The 19,354-nt window shown below is 38.4% G+C and overlaps 1 protein-coding gene across 3 annotated transcripts; it reads left to right on the top strand.

Moving 5' to 3' along the window:
* Nucleotides 1-5,601: 5,601 nt before the first annotated feature.
* On the top strand, nucleotides 5,602-15,572 carry LOC114642413 (gastrula zinc finger protein XlCGF7.1-like). Of its 3 annotated transcripts, none has more exons than XM_051927256.1 (3): nucleotides 5,602-5,746; nucleotides 9,565-9,984; nucleotides 13,574-15,572. In XM_051927256.1, the coding sequence occupies exons 2-3, from the start codon at nucleotides 9,606-9,608 to the stop codon at nucleotides 14,161-14,163; spliced, it is 969 nt and encodes a 322-aa protein (XP_051783216.1). In that variant the 5' UTR covers nucleotides 5,602-5,746; nucleotides 9,565-9,605; the 3' UTR covers nucleotides 14,164-15,572. The 3 variants fall into 3 exon arrangements, with proteins under 3 accessions (XP_051783216.1, XP_028647155.2, XP_051783220.1); XM_028791322.2 differs by having other exon boundaries at nucleotides 9,559-9,984; XM_051927260.1 differs by lacking the exon at nucleotides 5,602-5,746 and adding an exon at nucleotides 6,893-7,014 and having other exon boundaries at nucleotides 9,559-9,984.
* Nucleotides 15,573-19,354: the final 3,782 nt, after the last annotated feature.

Here is a 19,354-nt window from a genome sequence, read left to right as displayed (position 1 = left end):
GGCCTCTTTTCATATAAATCCGGCCCTGTTCCCTCAGTTTATTACTTAAAATTTTAAAGCAGTACTTCGCCGCTTCGAAGTGCGGGTATTTTGCTAGTATCTTATATATAAATGTCTATGCATGGAAGTGTGTGTGTCTCTCCGGCCTGGAAGTGAGAGGTGGAGTCAGGGTAAGGGCTCCGCCTCCAAGGAAACAGAAAACTCGCTTAGCCGCTAATAACACAAGCGAGGACAGCATGTCAGCAAAACGAAACCTCAGAAGAAAGACAAAATCACTTAGTCGCTAACGTCGGCAAACCGGTATCCAGTTTACTTTTCCTCCCGCCGCTAATACACAAGTGATGCGGCACGTCGGCAAAATGAATCCTCCTAGGAGAGAGATGCCCAGAGTAGTTCCTTTCAATTACCTGACATTTCTACATTTCATTTTTTTTCTGATGCTTTCAATAGTTTTTAGGACCCCATGCTTTTTACAGGAGGGGCTTACACAGCCAGTATAATATATAGAAGTGGGCATGCTACAGTTTTAATGCCTCAGCTTAAGTTAATTCCCAGATCAGTCTGTTTGTTATATTAATCTTCTTTGTCATTCTTTCTTTCAGTTCAACTGACCCAACATTATTGTTAATTGTAAATATTTCTTGAAATGGATTTACAATTTATACCGAATAATTATTAATAAAATCTTGTTTTTGGTAGTGACAATACTGAGTGTTTTGTTTAAATGGTGCTGGCCCAATCAACTTGTGTATTAACACAACTAGAATTGATAGATTTGACCAAAGCATCCACTTGTATCAACATGGTCTACTGATGGCACGCACTTTGCTGGACTCACCAGTAATCTCACAAGATAAAACAGCTTGGAAACTGAGCATCCTGATCAAGATTTTGCTGTTCACTTACAAAGACAGTCTAGAACAATAAGGTTCTTACTTATCTTTTTTTAGGAGTCACATTTTCTATATATATATAAAAGTCAATGTGTGTACGTATGTATGTTCCAGCATCACGTCCGAACGAGTGGAGCGATTTTCATGAAACTTGGTACACATGTTCCTCATTGGTCGACAAAAAATTCTGTAGGGTGAAATCATCCGTAACCCACCCCCTTCTGGGGGGGGGGGGGGGGGGGGGGTGTGTGATCTGCGCTCTTGTATGCATGTTATCATTCAGTTGACACTCGGAATGATCACCAGAGGGCGAACTGGAGGCGACTGCCAGCATTCTTTATGTTTGAGCGCCACCGCGCCCCTGTTGCTTTTGAAATTACAGTTCTACGCATGCAAGTGTGTGTGTCTGTCCGGCCTGGAAGTGAGAGGTGGAGTCTGGGTGAGGGCTCCAGCTCCGAGGATACGCAAGCAAGGCCAGCACACCGGCAAAAGGAAACCTCCTAAGAAAGACAGTCGCTTAGCTGCTAACGCACAAACGATGCAAGCACATCAGCAACACGAATCCTCCTAGCAGAGAGATGCCCAGAGTAGTTCTGATGATTTGAATACTTTCTAGGATCCCATGCTTACACAGTTAGCATATAGCAGGCGACAGCCAGCATTCTTTATGTTTAAGTAGCACTGCGCCCCTGTTGCTTTTCAAATGAAACAGAGTTGGCCGGTTCCAAGCGTCAACTGGATGATAGCATACAGACGGCAAGACAAGAACATTAGTGAGTCTTTATTGTCTGTTAATTTATTTTTAAAGTTGTGTTTTTTTATTATGTATTTCTCAAACAATAATAATAATAATAAAAAACACTTTATTTTCCTCCCGGGCAACTAGCTGGGTATTTCAGCTAGATTTCAATAAAACTTGCATTTTTTAAACTGAAAATACAGCTTTTACATATAGGAACGACATTTAAAGAAAAGACTGCATATGCCTGATAAATGGAGAGTCAAAACTTTTGAAGCTCAGTATTCTAAAACCATGACTCACAACTAGAACCTTCTTATTCTAAGGTCTTCACATTAAGAGTGTGTCTGTGTTTTATATACTGTATATATATAACAGATAGATAGATATAGATATTTATCTTCTATAGAAAGCTACATTAATGTAAACCAGTTTTTAGTATAAATCTATGACAAATGACAATAAAAAATGCCTTACCAGAAATACCATTGCCAAAATAAATTCAAAATAAATAATTTACTGAGTAAGAGTAGACAAACTCTGTGTAGTGTGTGGTAAAATGTCCAGTAAAGTGGGGTCATTTACACTTTTACAGGTTGTTATGTAGAACAGAATTATATCAGGGCCATAATTCTGTTCTGTTGGTCTTTGTACTGGAGTATACACACTCTGTGTGGTCTTAATATGCTGTATGCTTGGGTAGTCATATAGGATGATGTCCAGCTGAACGATCTGCCATCTCTAACTTGTTACCAGTCGTGATGCTGAAACACATCAGTTCCTGCTATACAGTTGGACTCCTGACCTCCTCCAATCTCAGAGACCCTAAAGACAGGCCAATGTGTTTGGCAGACCACTAGGACCTCCTGATGGAGTCAAATGGAGGCTAAATGAGATATGAACTACAAACAAACATCTGTCAAGTTTCAATCTCTCAATGTAACCTTTGCATAAGTAATATGTATTATAATAAACATGTATTTGATGGCGTGAAAGAGGTATTAGAAATCCCAAAAGTAATAAAGGTCCATTTAAGTCAAATAATTAAATAGCCTGATTAACAGATGCACAGTCACACAAACTGCAAAATTATTACTCTTTTAAAGGCATAATATTTGCTCTTCACAGATCGTTTAACATAATAAATTTCATTATAAAAATAATGATTGAAAGGTGACTATTAGCTCTATGATAACTGTGTTTTTTACATTTAACATTGATAACATGTGGAGATAGCCAAAGGATGCTTTCAATTCAAAATTGTATTGCCTGCATTCTTAATGTTGTCTGTTCCCTAATACATGAACTTGAGAGTGTCAAGTATGTGATTTGTAATATTCTGTAATCATAATACAGCTAAAACAAACTTGAATACGTGATTCACAGGCAAGAAACTCACCAGAGCTGCTTGTATGTTGAGAACAGAAGAAAGGATTTAACTTTTGTCAGTTTATTAAAAGTTAAAAATTGTAATATGTTTGTAGCCCGTCTTTAGGGGGACTTGTTAAATGTAGGCGACTATTTCATTTGGACATCAGAGTAAACAACAACATTTAAATATTTGTTTTAATTTGACTGACTTAAGTCCAGCCCACACTTAAGTCAATTTCAATCCAATAAAATTAGGTGGACACAAATTTGTATTCATATGTTCACTGAAATTTTCTTCAGATGTTGTTTAGTAACAATAAACATCTCAAATCCAAACTTTTATGATCATTATTTTTCAAAACCACTAATCATAAATGACGGTGTTAAAAATAAACTGCAATCTTAATAATGCTCTCGACAGGGAGCTATAGTGTAAGATTTTGACACTGGTAGACTAACATCACAGATGTATTTTAAGAATATACACTGCGTCTTTTACAGTTACTTTATCTTGACCGTCCACCTTTGGAAATTACTCCCTTCTTTCTTTTTAAATATCCATAAGGCAATTGGCTAAAGTGGGAATGAGTGAATGAATGACAAATAAACATTGATTGGTGATTTGCTGAATAAAAAGGTGTTTTGACCGCTACATTTAAATTTGCGATTGGATAAGTGCCTGCCGTACACAAATTTAAAATATGATTGGCTGAAGTCGAAAATGCTACGTCGAGCCCATTTTACTCTTGTCTGCAGCAATACAGTAGCTACTTGGCAATATCTAGCTAGAGATGAGAGTCTTTCTACACTCCACCCTCAAGCCTGATTTGCTAACAGTCAACATTACGTAGGTTGGTACAACTATGTTAAAAACAGGTTAACTTTAGCTATGCCAGGCTAAGATAGCAAAGCTATGCATTTATGTGATCAAGTGAGCCTCTGAACAACGTTTTAGCTAAACGTATTTAGTCACTAACTATGTAGATTGTTTTTAGCTGTCAACATTTCTCAAACTTTGAAAGTTTCCCAAAGAAATCCACCTCAGGAAGCAGTGGGAGGTAGCCCTTAGATGGGATTTTGAGAAAGCTGTCCTGTGATGTGTGCCGTGCTAGTTTGGTAACAGATGCTGTACCGGCATCATATGATCAAAGCTATCACTTGCTCACATTAAAAAACAAAGGAGGTTTGATGATTCCTTCTGAGGGTTCAGTCAAGGTGGTCAAAGTAGCTGAGCGTGTTATGTGACAGTTGACATTAGGGCAAGCTGTCAGTGTATCTGTGATCAATCAGTTTGCTTGGGCTGAGATTGGTTCAGATGATGTGTTTTTTCTCAAGGAACACATTGAGGAAACACAGTTTGAAATTGACAACCATCATTTTATGCTCATGTCTTTAGTTGTGTCTGTCTTCCACAAACTAAGGCTGCACCATATTGCCAGACAGAATACTCTCAAATTACAGAGTGGCAACACGTGGAAAAAGCTATAAGACAGTTCTGTTTCATGGATTTTAGATCCTATCCTGTATATATTTAAGTAACCACACTGTGTGTGTGTGTGTGTGTCTGTGAGAGAGAGAGAGACTGAGAGAGGAATGAGTGAAATGTTTTCAGAAATTATTAAGCCAATTTGTATACAATAAAATTGTTTATTTTTGTCTTTGAGTGTATCATTTCACTGTTAAAAGAAAGACAAACAAAGATAACTGGAAGTAACAGTGCAAAATTCACATTTGGTATGCCAGTTTGAAAAGATAAGTTTTGATGGCAGTTTTAAAATGTGTTATTGAATCGAGCTGACAAATATGAGAGGGAAGAGAATTCCCGAGTTGAGGAGCACAATGAGAGACGCTCGATCTTCCATAGAACAGTTTGATGTGCGGTACAGAAAGTCGAGCTGCAGATGAGGATCTGAGTGAGCGAGAGGAGTGTAAGTCTGGAGGAGATCAGTGAGGTCGTGGAGAGCTTTAAATGTTAAGAGCAGTATTTAGTATTGTATTCTGTAGTTAACAGGGAGCCAGTGAAGTTGAGAGAGAAGAGGTGTAATATGTTCAGTGGATTTAGAACAGCAGGTTATTATCCTGGCAGGAGAATTTTGAAGAAGTTGTAAGTGATGGATAAGTTTTTGTGGGATGCCAGATGGAATAGCATTACAGTAATCTATACGTGTGGAGACTCGGGCATTAACCGATACTTCAGTACTGTGTTGCATAAGAACAAGACAAAGTCTAGAAATGTTTCAGAGATGGAAGAAGGCAGTCCGAGAAATGTTACTTATATGGAAGAAATGATTTAATAATAACAATTATAATAATTATTATTTAATAATTGTCATTATTAGTGTATAAATGGATATAAATAATTGCATTGAAACGATTCGCCAAAATCTGTTGTATGTAAACGATACTGTTTTAAACGTTATTGTTTTTTCATCAGAAAACCTGGTTTCCACGTTTACCTGTATTAGTTTAAATGGCACTTTTGCCACACGCAATATGGCGGACGCGCAGACGTATCGTGTCGACTGGACAACACAGTGAGTGCGGCGTCTATCTATATATGCCTGTGGGTAGGTATCGCGTGACGTCATCAAGGGCGCCTTCCGGAAAAGTGAAGCCCTACTGTCACAGCCGCTACCACCTAGTACTGGGCCTTGCATGAGAGGAAAGACCGTTATCAAGTTGTTTGCAAGTGAGGAGGGAGGCAAAACGAGTTTTTAAGAATGTTATCGCCGTTAGGGTGAGGGTAAGTTCTCCGGGTTTGAGGACGCCGCCATGTGCACGTGTAAGTTTTCATTTTTTCCACTCAGAGTTAGTGCACGCGACGTGAATGAAAGGCGAGCAGCGCGTCTGTGTCCGTGATCCCACCATCGGCCTGTGCTTGAGTGAATCGGCTTGTGGTCCGCGTGTCTTTGCTGTTCACTGGTGTCTGTGGTTTACTTCACGTTGTTGAGTCCCATTTCTACTTCAAATCTCCGCCACCTTCTATTTGTTCATTTTCGTTTACTCCGGCAGTCGTGTCCTTCTCGGGTCTCCGAACTCAAAGAGGCAGTGATTTCACACACAGACACATACACAGCGCTTTGAATTTTGCTTCCCTTTCTTCTTTATTAATCAGGAGTCAGGCTTTATACTTATGGTTAGTAAAAGAGAAAACCGAACTGAAGAAAGAGGCGAATAAGAGCTGGATCGAGTATGAGCTGAGAACGAATATACCTGTATAGCGGGAGAACGCTGTAGCGCTGCTATGCTACTGCTGTATTCCTCGTTAACGTGCCTGGAAAGGTATACATTGAATGTTAATAACTGGAAAATGTTGGCCACTAACATCACTATGTATGCATTTTTAAACATGGTCTAACATTCATAAACCTGCTTAATGCAAAGTATACTTAATATGCATTTACATGCGTTGACTGGATAGACAATTATTTGGATGTTATTTTTTAACGGTGTCAAATATGCCAAAATTCCATTTTCGTTGCTAAAGCCCAAGCCATTAATGCCTGTTAACGAGTATTTGAGAAGTGAACAGAGATTTGTGGTTAGTGTTACTGTTTCATAATTCCAGCAGACTGAATTTGAGCCTCAGCCTGTTTATGGTCCATCTGTACAATTTCCCATAGTTGAATTCCTGCCCTTTACAGGTACTCTGGTTTTCTTCCCATATCCCCTGCAGCATCTATTTGTGTTTGTTTTGTACTGGACAATGGTGGTGTGGTTGAAGTTGAGTCCCTGGTGGCTTCCACGTTTAGCTTTATCATGATGAGTCCAACCAGGCATTGTGGGTCATCACCAAGAAACACTAGGAACTCTTAGGTGGCATTCCTCTTCTGGGTAAGGTTCTCTTTTATTTAGATAGACTACTCATGAAGGTCAATAATGAGTTATTCTTTGTCTGCCTCCCCTTAGAGTTGCCGGTTCTTGTGTACTAAACGGACGACAGTGAAATCTCCCCCACGGAGCCCAACAGTAGAATGGGTAGGGGGAAACCTTATGCAACCTCCTGTACCTGTACGTATGTATTTCTAAAATATTCTAATTTCTGTAAATTTCTATATATAGAATTTTTTTAAGATTTTATTGATTTTATTGCAATCAAACAACACTCCATACACAACTCGAGTTTTACAAAAAGAAAAAGGTTAGAAACAAATCAACCCCCACCCCTATATATTTTTTATGCCAATAAATATGTTATGAATTCATCAAAACACTTCTGTTTTCCTTTGTCATGCCATCCGTTTAGTACACAAGTACCGAGTTGCCCATAGCTGATTGGTCAGTCAGGTTATCGCTGATCTCCAGGCATTGGTGCACTAAGGGTGATTGAGTTACAAAAGGCCTCCACTACACTAAGGCCACAATACTAGAGAAGCTGGGATTTAATAGGGGTTTATTACTGTGTCAAAAATGAAATTATTTCAGATTTTTTTTTGTGTAAATTTACTTTCACAAGGTGGAACTGACAAACTTGAAACATGGTTTGAGGTTTTGAAAACAGCAATAAAGTTATAGTGTGTTTTCGAGCTGATGTGAGCTCTGCAAATGTTTATTAAGACTTGTACAATTTGGCTGCTGTCTTTCATCATTAACAGACCTCTTTCCGGGCAGTTTTATTTTTAAACTCCTTGCTGATGCCTATGTTATACACGTCAATCAATTAGTCTTTAAAACATATGGCCTAAATTGATTTTGTAGCTTTGGACAGAAGACGCTCATCATGGAAAAGAATTGGATTAAGGGGGGATGGAGAAGATTATGTTATCTAATGAAAGTAACATTACAAGAAAGACATAGCAGCACTTGAACCTGTAAAAAGTAGAACAATTGGGACATAAAGATATGTCCTACTCAGTCAGGCTCAAAGAAATAAACCTGTTTAGTCTCAAGCAGAGAAGACTGTATGGGGAGCTAATCCAGGTATTTAAAATCCTCAAAGATATCGATAAAGTAGATACAGCAGGATTCTTGCAACTTAATTGTGAATCACATACTCAAAGACACCAGTGGAAATTAAGGGGATGTGCATTTAGGATTGAAGGCAGGAGGCACTTATTTACACAAAAACTTGTGGGAATCTGGAACAAACTACCAAGACGGGGAGCTGAAGCAGAAACCTTGACAACCTTGTAAGAACAGTCTGGATGAGATATGTGGACATCTTAGCTATTAGGTAAACAAATGGACTGAACGGTCCCTCTCATTTGTCACATTTAGGTTTTTATGTATGCTGTTACACAGCTGTCCTGTTAGAGCAAATTTTTCTCTTCAAATATAACTTAAATTTATTCAAAAATGTCTTATTGAAAAGCAAAAGGTGATATTCAATTGTAGAAGAATGGTTGGTTGTTTTACCCGCACTCACTTTGGCACCGAGTTACTCCAGGCGCACTCTGGAAAGCTGCAGCAATTTACAGGTCCGCTTTTGCACTTCATTTCTACAATCAGCCTTTTCATAATTTTGTGGTGTTATCTTAATTACTAAAACTTGCCGCCAGACCCTTTCACAACATAGTTTGGGACATTTTTCCCCCCTGTACCACTGCCCCTGTTTTTGATCTACAAGCGTATTCAGAACAGGTTTTCAGACTGCTTCTCTGGTGCCTTAAAAGAGCCGTTCTGCATCTGATCCTGCTCTGATTCACTCATAAACCGGAAATCCCTGAAAACATTTTTTGTAATGCTAAGACATCTTTAAAGAAATTGTAAAATAATTGTAAAAATCCTGATTTTCCTTTTATTGCAATGCTTAAAAGTCTCCACTTTAAAGAGCTTTTGTCAATGTCCGCCGACACGCCATGTCCCACAATTGGTCTCGATTATACAGTTTGTGGCTGCTGGTTTGATAACTAATGCCTTAAACAATGAGGTGTTATTGTATGCAGGGCACCTTTATTAAACCATTGCTGCATCTGTACTGTAAAGGTGAAAAGCAGGTAGAGACATTGTGTGGATCCTGACTTGATACTGTGATAATCCTGTAAGCCACACACAATCTGATTTTTCCAGGTAAGTCCACAGGGACTAACTGGCTTTTTACTCCAAGTACCATGATATAAATGGTACCGTGCCACTGTCTATTGAGGATGTCCAGAATAATAAAACAAGTATGCCTTCCACCCACCTAAGCTTGCAAAGCTTTTATTTCACCCGCTTGTCTTCACCTGTTGCAGGCTGTGCTTTCCTGCAAATTTAAGCTCCCCTTTCATTTCCCCCTTTTCTGATATGGCAGTTTAATAATCCTGAGGCCCTACATGTTTAAACATTCCTCATCATAATTGATAATGCAGTTCTAGGACCCCAACATTACCGAATGTTTAATTCAAGTAATGAAAACCGCTAAACTATAGTTTTGGGAGTTGGTCGTCTACCTCCAGTCTGTTGAACACTCAGTCCACTCCAGGTTTATTTTACACCTACAAATTTTATATAAACAGTAGTGACTCTCTTACTTGATTTAAGCTTTAAATGAGAGGATATTGTAAAATTCAATGCAGATGTCTTTAGATCTGAATGTTGCAGTTTTGTTGAAATCAAATCCTGTTTTTTTCACAGAGAAAGAGGAAGAGAGAGAGAAAACTGTCATTTACTGCAACACCTAGATGGATGTGAAAAAGGAGGAATGTGAAGCTGACACGAATGTCATGGAGAAACGGACCACACATGTTAAGGAGGAGGACTGTGAATGGCAGTGTGTCCAGCCTAAACAGGCGAGTCTGGGCATTAAGGTTGTGAAATGTGAACTGGGGTCAGTGGGCATTAAAGAAGAGGCTGAAGAGAAGTCCGTCAGCATCGAGGTACATAAATATAAAAGGACTGAGAGTGTCAAGGAAGACAAACAAGATCAAGTAGTGACCGAGTTGGTCTCTTTTCAAAGCAGACACCATCCATCACCAGAGTCTTCTATTATTGTGAAGTCTGAATCATTAGAGTCTGATGCAAAGAGAACTGAAGAAGTGTCATCTTTTAGAAATCGGGAAGGTAAGTTAAAAATAAAAGTATGTGTAAGTTTTAGGATCAGGGGTTATGAGCCTCAAAGGGAGGTCTTGAGCTTTTTGTGTGAAACGGATGTGGCTTTCTGTGTGTTTAATGTGCTTCATGTCTGTTGTTATAAGGTTTTGGAATTTTCTCTTCTTGCATTGTAGTTGTACATTTGTGCCCTCGATAAAGAGTGCTGTTTAAAAATAGAATTGCAAGAAAAAGTTTGTCAGCCTTTTGGAATTCTTTAGATTTCTGCATGAATTCATCTTAACAAAGTGGTCTGATCCTCAAGTTAAATGAAAGATTATTCTTTCCTGTTTAACTCCCTTTCTGATTTCTGTTTTTTTTGTTAAAGTACCTTTGTTGAATTTTATATATACTGTATGTCTATGTATTTAAACTTGAGATAGTGGTGACTACTCCACAGTGCCAGTGGTCAGTGTTCTCCACTCCACGGTACCAGCAGCTACTCCACTACACAGTGCCACCAGTCAGTGTGCTCTAATCCACTGTTCCAGCACGCAGTGTGGCAGCTGTCAGTGTGGCTTATTTGAATCATATTAAGGTAATTCAGTGTTAAAAGTAAGTTCAATTATGCTTCCTAACAGCAAACAACTTCTAGCTAGCAACATACCCATAGAAAAACAAAAACGAGACTGCATAGATAAAAACAATGAATGAAGGTGCCTACAATGCGCTTCTGAAACACCAGAACCAAAGGAGTCACGGCTCCAAAAAGAAACAGCTTTAGTACAAATATATTTATTTAATTAAATGAAAACTTTCCCAGGACGCTCCCATCCTCCATGATTTTTCATCCCTACAAAGATTGGAGGGAACAGAAAGTAATTGCCATTCTTGGATTTGCGATTCTTTAGAGAATCAGGGGTTTACTGGTTATTGTTATATTATGTCATACGTGTTTTCCTTATGATCTTTAAATTTATAAATTAAAAATACTTATAATGATATAATTATCATGTAGGAGATCCCTAGAACATGAATATTATTTCAAGGGTTTAGCATGGGCAAAAAGGTTGAGAAACGATGCTCTATACTGTGAAATGGACGAAAACCAGGCTGAACTGGATTAATAATACAGCCCTACTACTGACTGAGTTATTCATAGAAAACTAGTCTAAGATGAGGTGGCAGACACAGAACAATCCATGAACGGCCCTCAAGGCCCCATCAGCACAATCAAAGAGAACCTTGCTAAGAATAGAAATACTGGGCCTCATTCTTTGAATCAGGCTTGGGAGTAGTGGTCATTGATGAGTGCATGGTGGCCAAGTAGCTCACGTACACAGTCAAGCATAGTCTGACAATGGAGTCACTCTGTGAGATCACTGGGTGAAGGATGAGGGTTGAGTTCAATCACATTTGGCCATAAGGAAAAGTGTGACAGATCCATATATGTGATAAAAAGTGGCTTCTGGCCCATGGAATTTTGCTTCTCTAATAAGGGATATAAGATAGAGCTCATGGAGAAGATTGAAAATCCAGTGAGAAATAGGGGGAATCGCCTGTAAATGCAACATTGGCTCTTGAAACAAAGTGATGTCACTTTTACTGTAAAGATGCCTCATGGAAGACACTTTAGGTAAAGGTGTGGGTACTGAGAAGACCTTGGCTGAATGCCTTACAGTTTGAGTTTCTTCCAGAGGATTAGAAAGTCACCTTAATGAGATTTCAAGTTCCACAGAGGAGAACATTCATCATGGTTTGTGTGCGCGTGAACCAAGCAACTGTTCATTGCATTTGGCTTTTTAAGAGACATTGGATTCCGTGCTAAAAAAGGGGGTACCATGTACTGGTTGTGTAGACTTACTGGAAGACTGCAAGAGACTTGTGGGGAAAGTTAGAGGTACTTTGAGGGACATAATCTGAAGTGATGAATTGCTCAACTTCTGTTCTGGTTAAGGGTTTTCTATAACAAACACTGTGTTTGATCACTTTTGTCATGAGCATACCTTGGGCCCAATGGTCAAAGGTTGACTGTGGTTGCCAGTGGTTGTGTTGTCTACTCTGAGTCCAAATGTTGCCTACTCTGAGACCAAATGTTCTGGACATTTGGGTAATGAGAAGTGCTGTGCTGTCAACTGAACACCACTTGGCTGACTCAGGTGGATGACCCAATTAGGTAGTGAAAGCCTCTTTTCAGAATGAGTTCAACTCCAGATGAGCTACTCCTGAATTGTGGCTAATCATTGTCAATAGCATAAATAAATCATAACACTACACATCCATTAACATTGCAATAGAGAGTATGAATATCACCAGTGTGTCATAATGCTGATCAATCCTTGTTTCCACTGCCAATCCCCAGTGCTATTCCAATGTTGAATGCCTCTTACATCCAGTTTGTTATGTTTAAATACTCAATTAAGGGGGGGGGGGGGGGGGGGGGGGTCTGAAAATTTAAAGTACACCTTATGAGAAGGTTTTAGGAGTCATAGTGGATTCTATTCTATCAACTTCCAGACACCATTCAGAAATCCTTTAGAACGCTAACAGAATGTCAGGTTATATAGCACCCTGAGGTTATGCTGAAGCTTTATAACACACTGGTGAGTCCTCATCTGGAGTACAGTGTACAATTTTGGTCTCCAGGTTACAAAAAGGACATAGCAGTGCTAAGAAAAGTCCTGAGAAGAGTGACTAGGCTTATTCCAGGAGTACAGGGGATGAGTTAGGAGAAGTGATTCAAAGAGCTGAGCCTTTTCAGTTTATGCAAAAAAGATTAAGAGGTGACATGATTTGAAGTTCTTACAATTCTGAAGGGAACTGGTCCAGTGGATCGAGACTGTGACTTTATAATGAATTCTTGAAGAACATGGGCACACAGTTGGAAACTTGTTAAAGGTAAATTTCACACAAACATTAGGAAGTTTTTCTTTACACAGAGAAGCATAGACAGACTTTGGGAATTTTCAAAACTACACTTGATGTTATTTTAGAAGAATTAAGTGGGCATGACTGGCAAGCTTTGTTGTACTGGATGGCCTGTTCTAATCTGTGTTGTTCTAATATTCTAACAGTTTAATTCCTCTGTTTTGCTTTACTGATTTGAAATAATCCATTGTGATATGTGTGTGGTTTTGATTTAAGTGTGGGGAAATGTCAGAATAAATTCTGATGATTAAAGGTGCATTTCACTTGTTTGGCATGGTGCTCTGTTTTATAAATGAAACTGAAGATTATCACTTTTCATCACTGTTAATCAAATAAAATGAAAACAAGATATAATTCTCAGTTATATTTTAAGAGTATAATGTCAAAACGATGATGCAGTTCTGTGATTTAATTAAATGTGACTAAATATCTTGTCAATTGGGTATCTCACACATTTATGTGTTTGGTTTACTTATTTCATCTTCTTGTGTCCAAGGATTGTGCTGGTATGCTGAGTCGTTGTAATACAGAAATTAAATTATTACCTTGAATTGCTTTCCTTTTGCAACCTAAGCTTTACAGTTGCTTATGCTTATAAAAGGATAATTTAATCTAGTATTTAATATTGTGGCTTAGTATTAAGATTATTTAGTATCTATTTAAGATTTTCTTTTGTCTTTTAATCTTCATACAGGAGATGAACATCAGTGCTGTTCTCAGTGTGGCAAACAGTTCACATCCAAGGGATATCTTCGAATACACAAAAGAATTCACACAGGAAAGAATTCTTATTGCTGTTCTGAATGTGGCAAACAGTTTTTAAAAAGGAGTTTACTTCAGAGACACCAAAGAATTCACACAGGAGAGAAACCTTATTGCTGTTCTGAATGTGGCAAGCACTTTTCACAAAAATGGGATCTTCAGATCCACCAAAGAATTCACACGGGGGAAAAGCCTTATTGCTGTTCTGTATGTGGCAAGCGGTTTTTGCAGAGGAGCAGTCTTCATAACCACAAAAAAATTCACACGGGAGAAAAGCCTTATTGCTGTTCTGAGTGTGACAAGCGGTTTTCAGGAAAGAGCCGTCTTCAGAGCCACCAACGAATTCACACTGGAGAGAAGCCTTATTGCTGTTCTGTATGTGGTAAGCAATTTTCACAAAAGAGCCATCTTCCGATCCACCAAAGAATTCACACAGGAGAGAAGCCTTATTGTTGTTCCGTATGTGGCAAGTGCTTTTCGCAAGGCAGCAATCTTTCAACCCACCAAAGAATTCATACTTGAGAGAAGTTGTATTGCTTTTCTGAATGTGGCAAGTGCTTTTCGCAAAGGAGTCAACTTCAGAGTCACAAATGAATTAGCAGTGGCCTCACCACAGTAGAACAGACCAGACTGCACAGTGAGTGAGAAAATAAGAAGACACAGTGAAGATAAAGTTGAGACCACATACTGCTAAGTTCTACAAAATTACTCATGAGTTCTCAACTTAAGTGTATCCTGGGACAGCTTGTGCAAACCTGCTGTTCAGAAATGTAATCTTGATTTCCAAATTAGATAACGGAGCTGATGCAATTTAGGATACTTAACTGGAATAATTAAAAAAGAAAACAAAATAGTGTAGAGAAATTAGCTGGCCTCCAAAGAACAGCAGAGAATAAATAGTACAGGAAGGGAAGCCAACATTCATGTCAAATGAAAGCATAAGTAGAGAATTGCATGAAAAGGATATTTATATATTGGAAAATCTGAAATTAACACCTACATATGAACAGAGACAACCAGAAAAATATTAGCCACAAGTGGAATGTCCTCAAAAGCAAGAGATTCTCAAACTGTGAAATGCTAGTAGTAAATTGAGAAGGAGGAGTTGAAAAAGAAAGGGAAGGAGGTACAGCAGATTGAATGTGAAATCAAAAGTTTACGCTTAAAAGAAATTGCCAAAAACCACAAGAGAAGATCACCCCAGTGAATAAAGAAGAGGGGCAGAGAGAGTTACAAACAACGATAGGAATAAACAGCATGTAGTCGCACAGAGAGAAAGAAAGTAGACCAAAACATAACAGGTCACTTCACTGGGAGAAATGACAATCATGAGAGGACAAAGTCATTTAGGAAATTTAAAGAAGAACTTGTGGACTCAACAGATTGGTGTACAGAAATTGATGATGAGACAAGTGATCAAGAATAACAAATCATCGTAATGGACAGAGGTGGAAATCAGCAGAGGCCCCTCACGCCTCTCAATTCAACACTAAACTGATTTTCACATGCCAGATCAACATGTATTGTGATGGTCTTATGTAGTGCAATTTTTTTTTTTTTTTTACATGAGAATTTCTCTCCAATTTGACATTTTCAAGTCATGATGAGAAATGCAACTAAATATATACTTTACATTAGAGTTTTTATTGAGTCAAAAAGTAAATTTAATAAACATTTCCATATCAATAGTAATGTAAGGAATCAAGAATTTTTTGACACTGGCAGTGCCATATCATTAGAACAATGTAGATGAGGAAAGGCCATTCAGCCCAACAAAGCTCGTCAGTCCTATTCACATCAAGTCGAGTTTTGAAAGTCCTTAAAGTCTTGCTGTCTACCACACTACTTGATAACTTATTCCAAGTGCCTATTGTTCTTTGTGTAAAGAAAAACTTCCTAATGTTTGTGCAAAATTTACCCTTACCAGGTTTCCAGCTGTTTCCCCATGTTCTTGATGAACTTATTTTAAAATAACAGTCTCGATTCACTGGATTAATTCCCTTCATGACTTTAAACACTTCAGTCATGTCACCTCTTAATCTTCTTTTGCTTAAACTGTAAAGGCTCAGCTCTTTTAATCTTTCTTCATAATTCATCCCCTGTAGCCCTGGAATCAGCCTAGTTGCTCTTCTCTGGACCTTTTCTAGCGCTGCTATGACCTTTTTGTAGCCTGGAGACCAAAACTGCACACAGAACTCCAGATGAGGCCTCACCAGTGCATTATAAAGGTTGAGCAGAACCTCCTGTGACTTGTACTCCACACATCAGGGTGCTATATAACCTGACATTCTATTAGCCTTCTTAATGGCTTCTGAACACTGTTGGGAAGTTGATAGCTTAGAGTCCACTATGACTCCTAAATCCTTCTCATAAGGTGTGCTCTTGATTTTCCGACCGCCCATTGTGTACCTAACCTAACAGTTTTACTTCCTATGTATAATACTTTACATTTACTGACATTGAAATTTCATCTGCCACAAATCTGCCCAAGCCTGTATGCTATCCAAGTCTTTCTGTAATGATATAACGGATTCCAAATTATCTGCTAATCCACCTATCTTGGTATCATCTGCAAACTTAACCAGCTTGTTACTTATATTCCTATCTAAATCATTTATTTATATTACAAATAGTAGTGGCCCTAGCACAGACCCCTTCTGGTCACCACTTTTAACATCGGCTGATTCTGAAGAGGTTCCTCACACCATCACCCTCTGCTTCCTGTGTCTGAGCCAATTCTGCACCCATCTAAAAACTTCACCCTGAACTCCCACTTCTTTTAGTTTGATGCCCAACTTCTCATGTGGCACCTTACCAAATGTTTTCTGAAAGTCAAGATAAATAATATAAGCTCCACTTTGATCGTGTCCTTTTGTTGCCTCTTCATAGAATTCCAGCATGTTAGTAAAACACAACCTCCCTCTTCTGAACCCATGCTGACTGTTCCTAATAACTCCTGTCCTTGCCAGGTGTTGCTCAATCTTATCCTTAATAATTCCTTCCATTAATTATCCTGTGATGCATGTTAAGCTTACTGGCCTATAGTTGCTTGGATCTGCCCTGTCACTCTTTTTTATATAATGGGATGATATTTGCCATTTTCCAGTCCTTTGGAATCTCTCCAGTGTGCAGTGACTTCCTAAAAATATGTGTCAAGAGTTTATATCTGTACTCGCTAGCCTCCTTAAGAACTCGAGGTTAAATATTATCTGGTTCTGGTGATTTGTTTGATTTCAGCCTATTTAATCACAGCAGCACTTCTCCCTCTACAATTTCCAAATCCCTCAGCACCTCCTTAGTTGTCCCTGTTACCTCTGGGAGGTTATCCACTTGCTCACTTGTAAACACCTCAGAAAAATGTAAGTTTAGGGCATCCGCATTTTCACTGTATCTTTTTAATTCCCCTTTACTATTCCTGATGCACTTGACCTCCTCCTTGACTGTTCTTGTACTACTAAAATACTGAAAGAATCTCTTAGGGTCGTCTTTCGCCTTATCTGCTATATTCCTCTCCAACTGTCTTTTAACCTCCCTGATATCCTTCTTAACAGTTGCCCTCATGTTCTCATACACTCTACGATTCACTTTGAACTCATTAATTTTATCGCCTTATAAAGTTGTTTTTACCTTTGCAGCTTCTTTTTTAATATAAAAAAAAACTCCACAGTGGGTTAATAAATTTCCTATTAATTCTAAATTTAGGTATGTACCAGTCCTTCATTGTATATAAAATGTTTTTAAACCTGTTCCTCTGCTCCTCGACTGTCTCCACACTTAAAAGCTTATCCCAGTGCACCCTCCTTTGTCTTTGCTGCATCTGTTCAAAATGTGCCCTACCAAAGTTAATCTTAACAGTTTTAGTCTTTGCATCTGCACTTCTGCAAAATACTGAGAATTGTATTATTATGGTCACTTGACCCTAGTGGTTTAATCACCTCTACACCCTCAATTCTGTCCTGATTATTAGAAAATACTAAATCCAGACAGGCTTCACCCGGTGTTGGTGCTTTAACATGCTGTGTTAGAAAACAGTCACTGATTACTTCTAACAACTCCTGCTGTTGTGCTTCTCCATCTGCAAGGTTATCCCAGTTAATATTTGCGTAATTAAAGTCCCCCATGACTATAATATCTCCCTGTAAACTTACCTTTTTGATATTACTAAAAAGATGTGTTGAAATTACTGTCCGAATTGGGTGGTCTATAACACACTCCTAAAATAAGACCTCTTTCCTAATATTTTCCAAGCGAAGCCACATGTCCTCACTAAGATGGGGCTCATTGCCCAATTGAAGATGACTTACATTTAAATCCTGTTTGGCATAAACAGCAACCCCACCTCCTTTTCAGTTCTGTCTATCCTTTCTAAAAAATGTGTATTCCTCTATGTTACATTCATCCCCATCTTTGTTATTTAGCCAGGTTTCCGTTATTGCTATAATATCATAATTATGCTCTGCTACATACAACTCCAACTCACTTGCCTTATTTTTAATACTTCTAGCATTAAGGCAAGCTGTTTTTTAATGTGTTACTCCTTCTACATTTAAATGTTTGCTTAGAATTTACCTTACTATGCATTTTTATTTCTACACCGTTGTTTGTTCCTCCATGTATAGATCTAAACCTGGCCTGTACTAAACTTCCTGTACCCCCATTCCCTAGTTTAAACAATCCTCGACTAGCCTACACATGCTAGATGTAACCAGTCATGGTGGAACAGGTCCCATCTGTTCCAAAATGAGTCTCAATGCCCCATACACCTATGCTCTTCTACCCTGCACCAAGATTTGAGCCACGCGTTAAGCCTTCTAATATCCTCAATCTTACCTGGACTGGCGCGTGGCACAGGCACAACTTCAGAGAAGACTACCTTGTCAGTTCTGCTCCTCAGCCTGGCACCTAACTTTTTTAATTTGGATTGCAGAACTGACAGACTACCCTTATGTATGTCATTTGTTCCAATGTGGACATTTGCACCGTTCCATCAGTAATCAGCCTGTGCTGTGAAAGATCTGATCAATTCTGCTTTTGTGGTGCTTCTGTGGAAAAAAAAAACAGTGATGTGTTGTCGTCTTCCTAGCAGCCACGTAACAGCCAGTAATTTGGATGTGTGCTGAGCCACCACGTTTAATGTGTGTAGCATTTAACTTGAGGAAAGCCGAACACTTGAGCTGCAGCAAGCATATTCTTTGTGTTGTGATGACGCAACAGACCGCGGGCTCAGAGTTTTCTACAGTGTGCGTTTCGTTTTAGAAGCAAAAACGAAAATGAAAGGAATTTTGATTTTTCGATTAAACAATAAAATGAGGGAAAATATGGTATTTTTTTAATCCAATGGTAATAATGAGCAGTCACTTAAAATTAGACATACTTTTCTGGATTTATTTGTGATTCAAATAATGAAAATTTAATAGCTCAAATTCGGGTCAGTGTACTTTTTGGTATTTGAAATTTCATTTTAGAAGCAAAAATGAAAAAACGAAAATGAAAGGAATTTTCAAATTTTGATTTTTGATCAAAGAATGAAATGAGGGAAAATAAGGTATTTTTTAATTCTGTGGTAACAAATAGCAGTGATAAACTTAAAATTACACATACTTTTCTGGATTTATTTGTGATTCAAATAATGAAAGTGTTATAGCTCAAAAACAACAAAACAAACGCATTTTCGTTGTCTGGCACCGGAGGTACTTCTTCTTCTGAGCGATTT

Source organism: Erpetoichthys calabaricus, chromosome 1, assembly GCF_900747795.2.
Source record: "Erpetoichthys calabaricus chromosome 1, fErpCal1.3, whole genome shotgun sequence".
In the NCBI taxonomy this organism is placed as follows: domain Eukaryota; kingdom Metazoa; phylum Chordata; class Cladistia; order Polypteriformes; family Polypteridae; genus Erpetoichthys; species Erpetoichthys calabaricus.
The sequence above is the reverse complement of the archived record's forward strand: the minus strand, read 5'-3'. Positions and strand labels throughout refer to the sequence as shown.

Excerpts from the sequence above, each read along its gene's own strand:
- LOC114642413 (XM_051927256.1), top strand. The coding sequence starts at position 9,606 with ATGGATGTGAAAAAGGAGGAATGTGAAGCTGACACGAATGTCATGGAG. Across the intron at positions 9,985-13,573 it reads ATCTTTTAGAAATCGGGAAG|GAGATGAACATCAGTGCTGT; the intron begins GTAAGTTAAAAA and ends ATCTTCATACAG.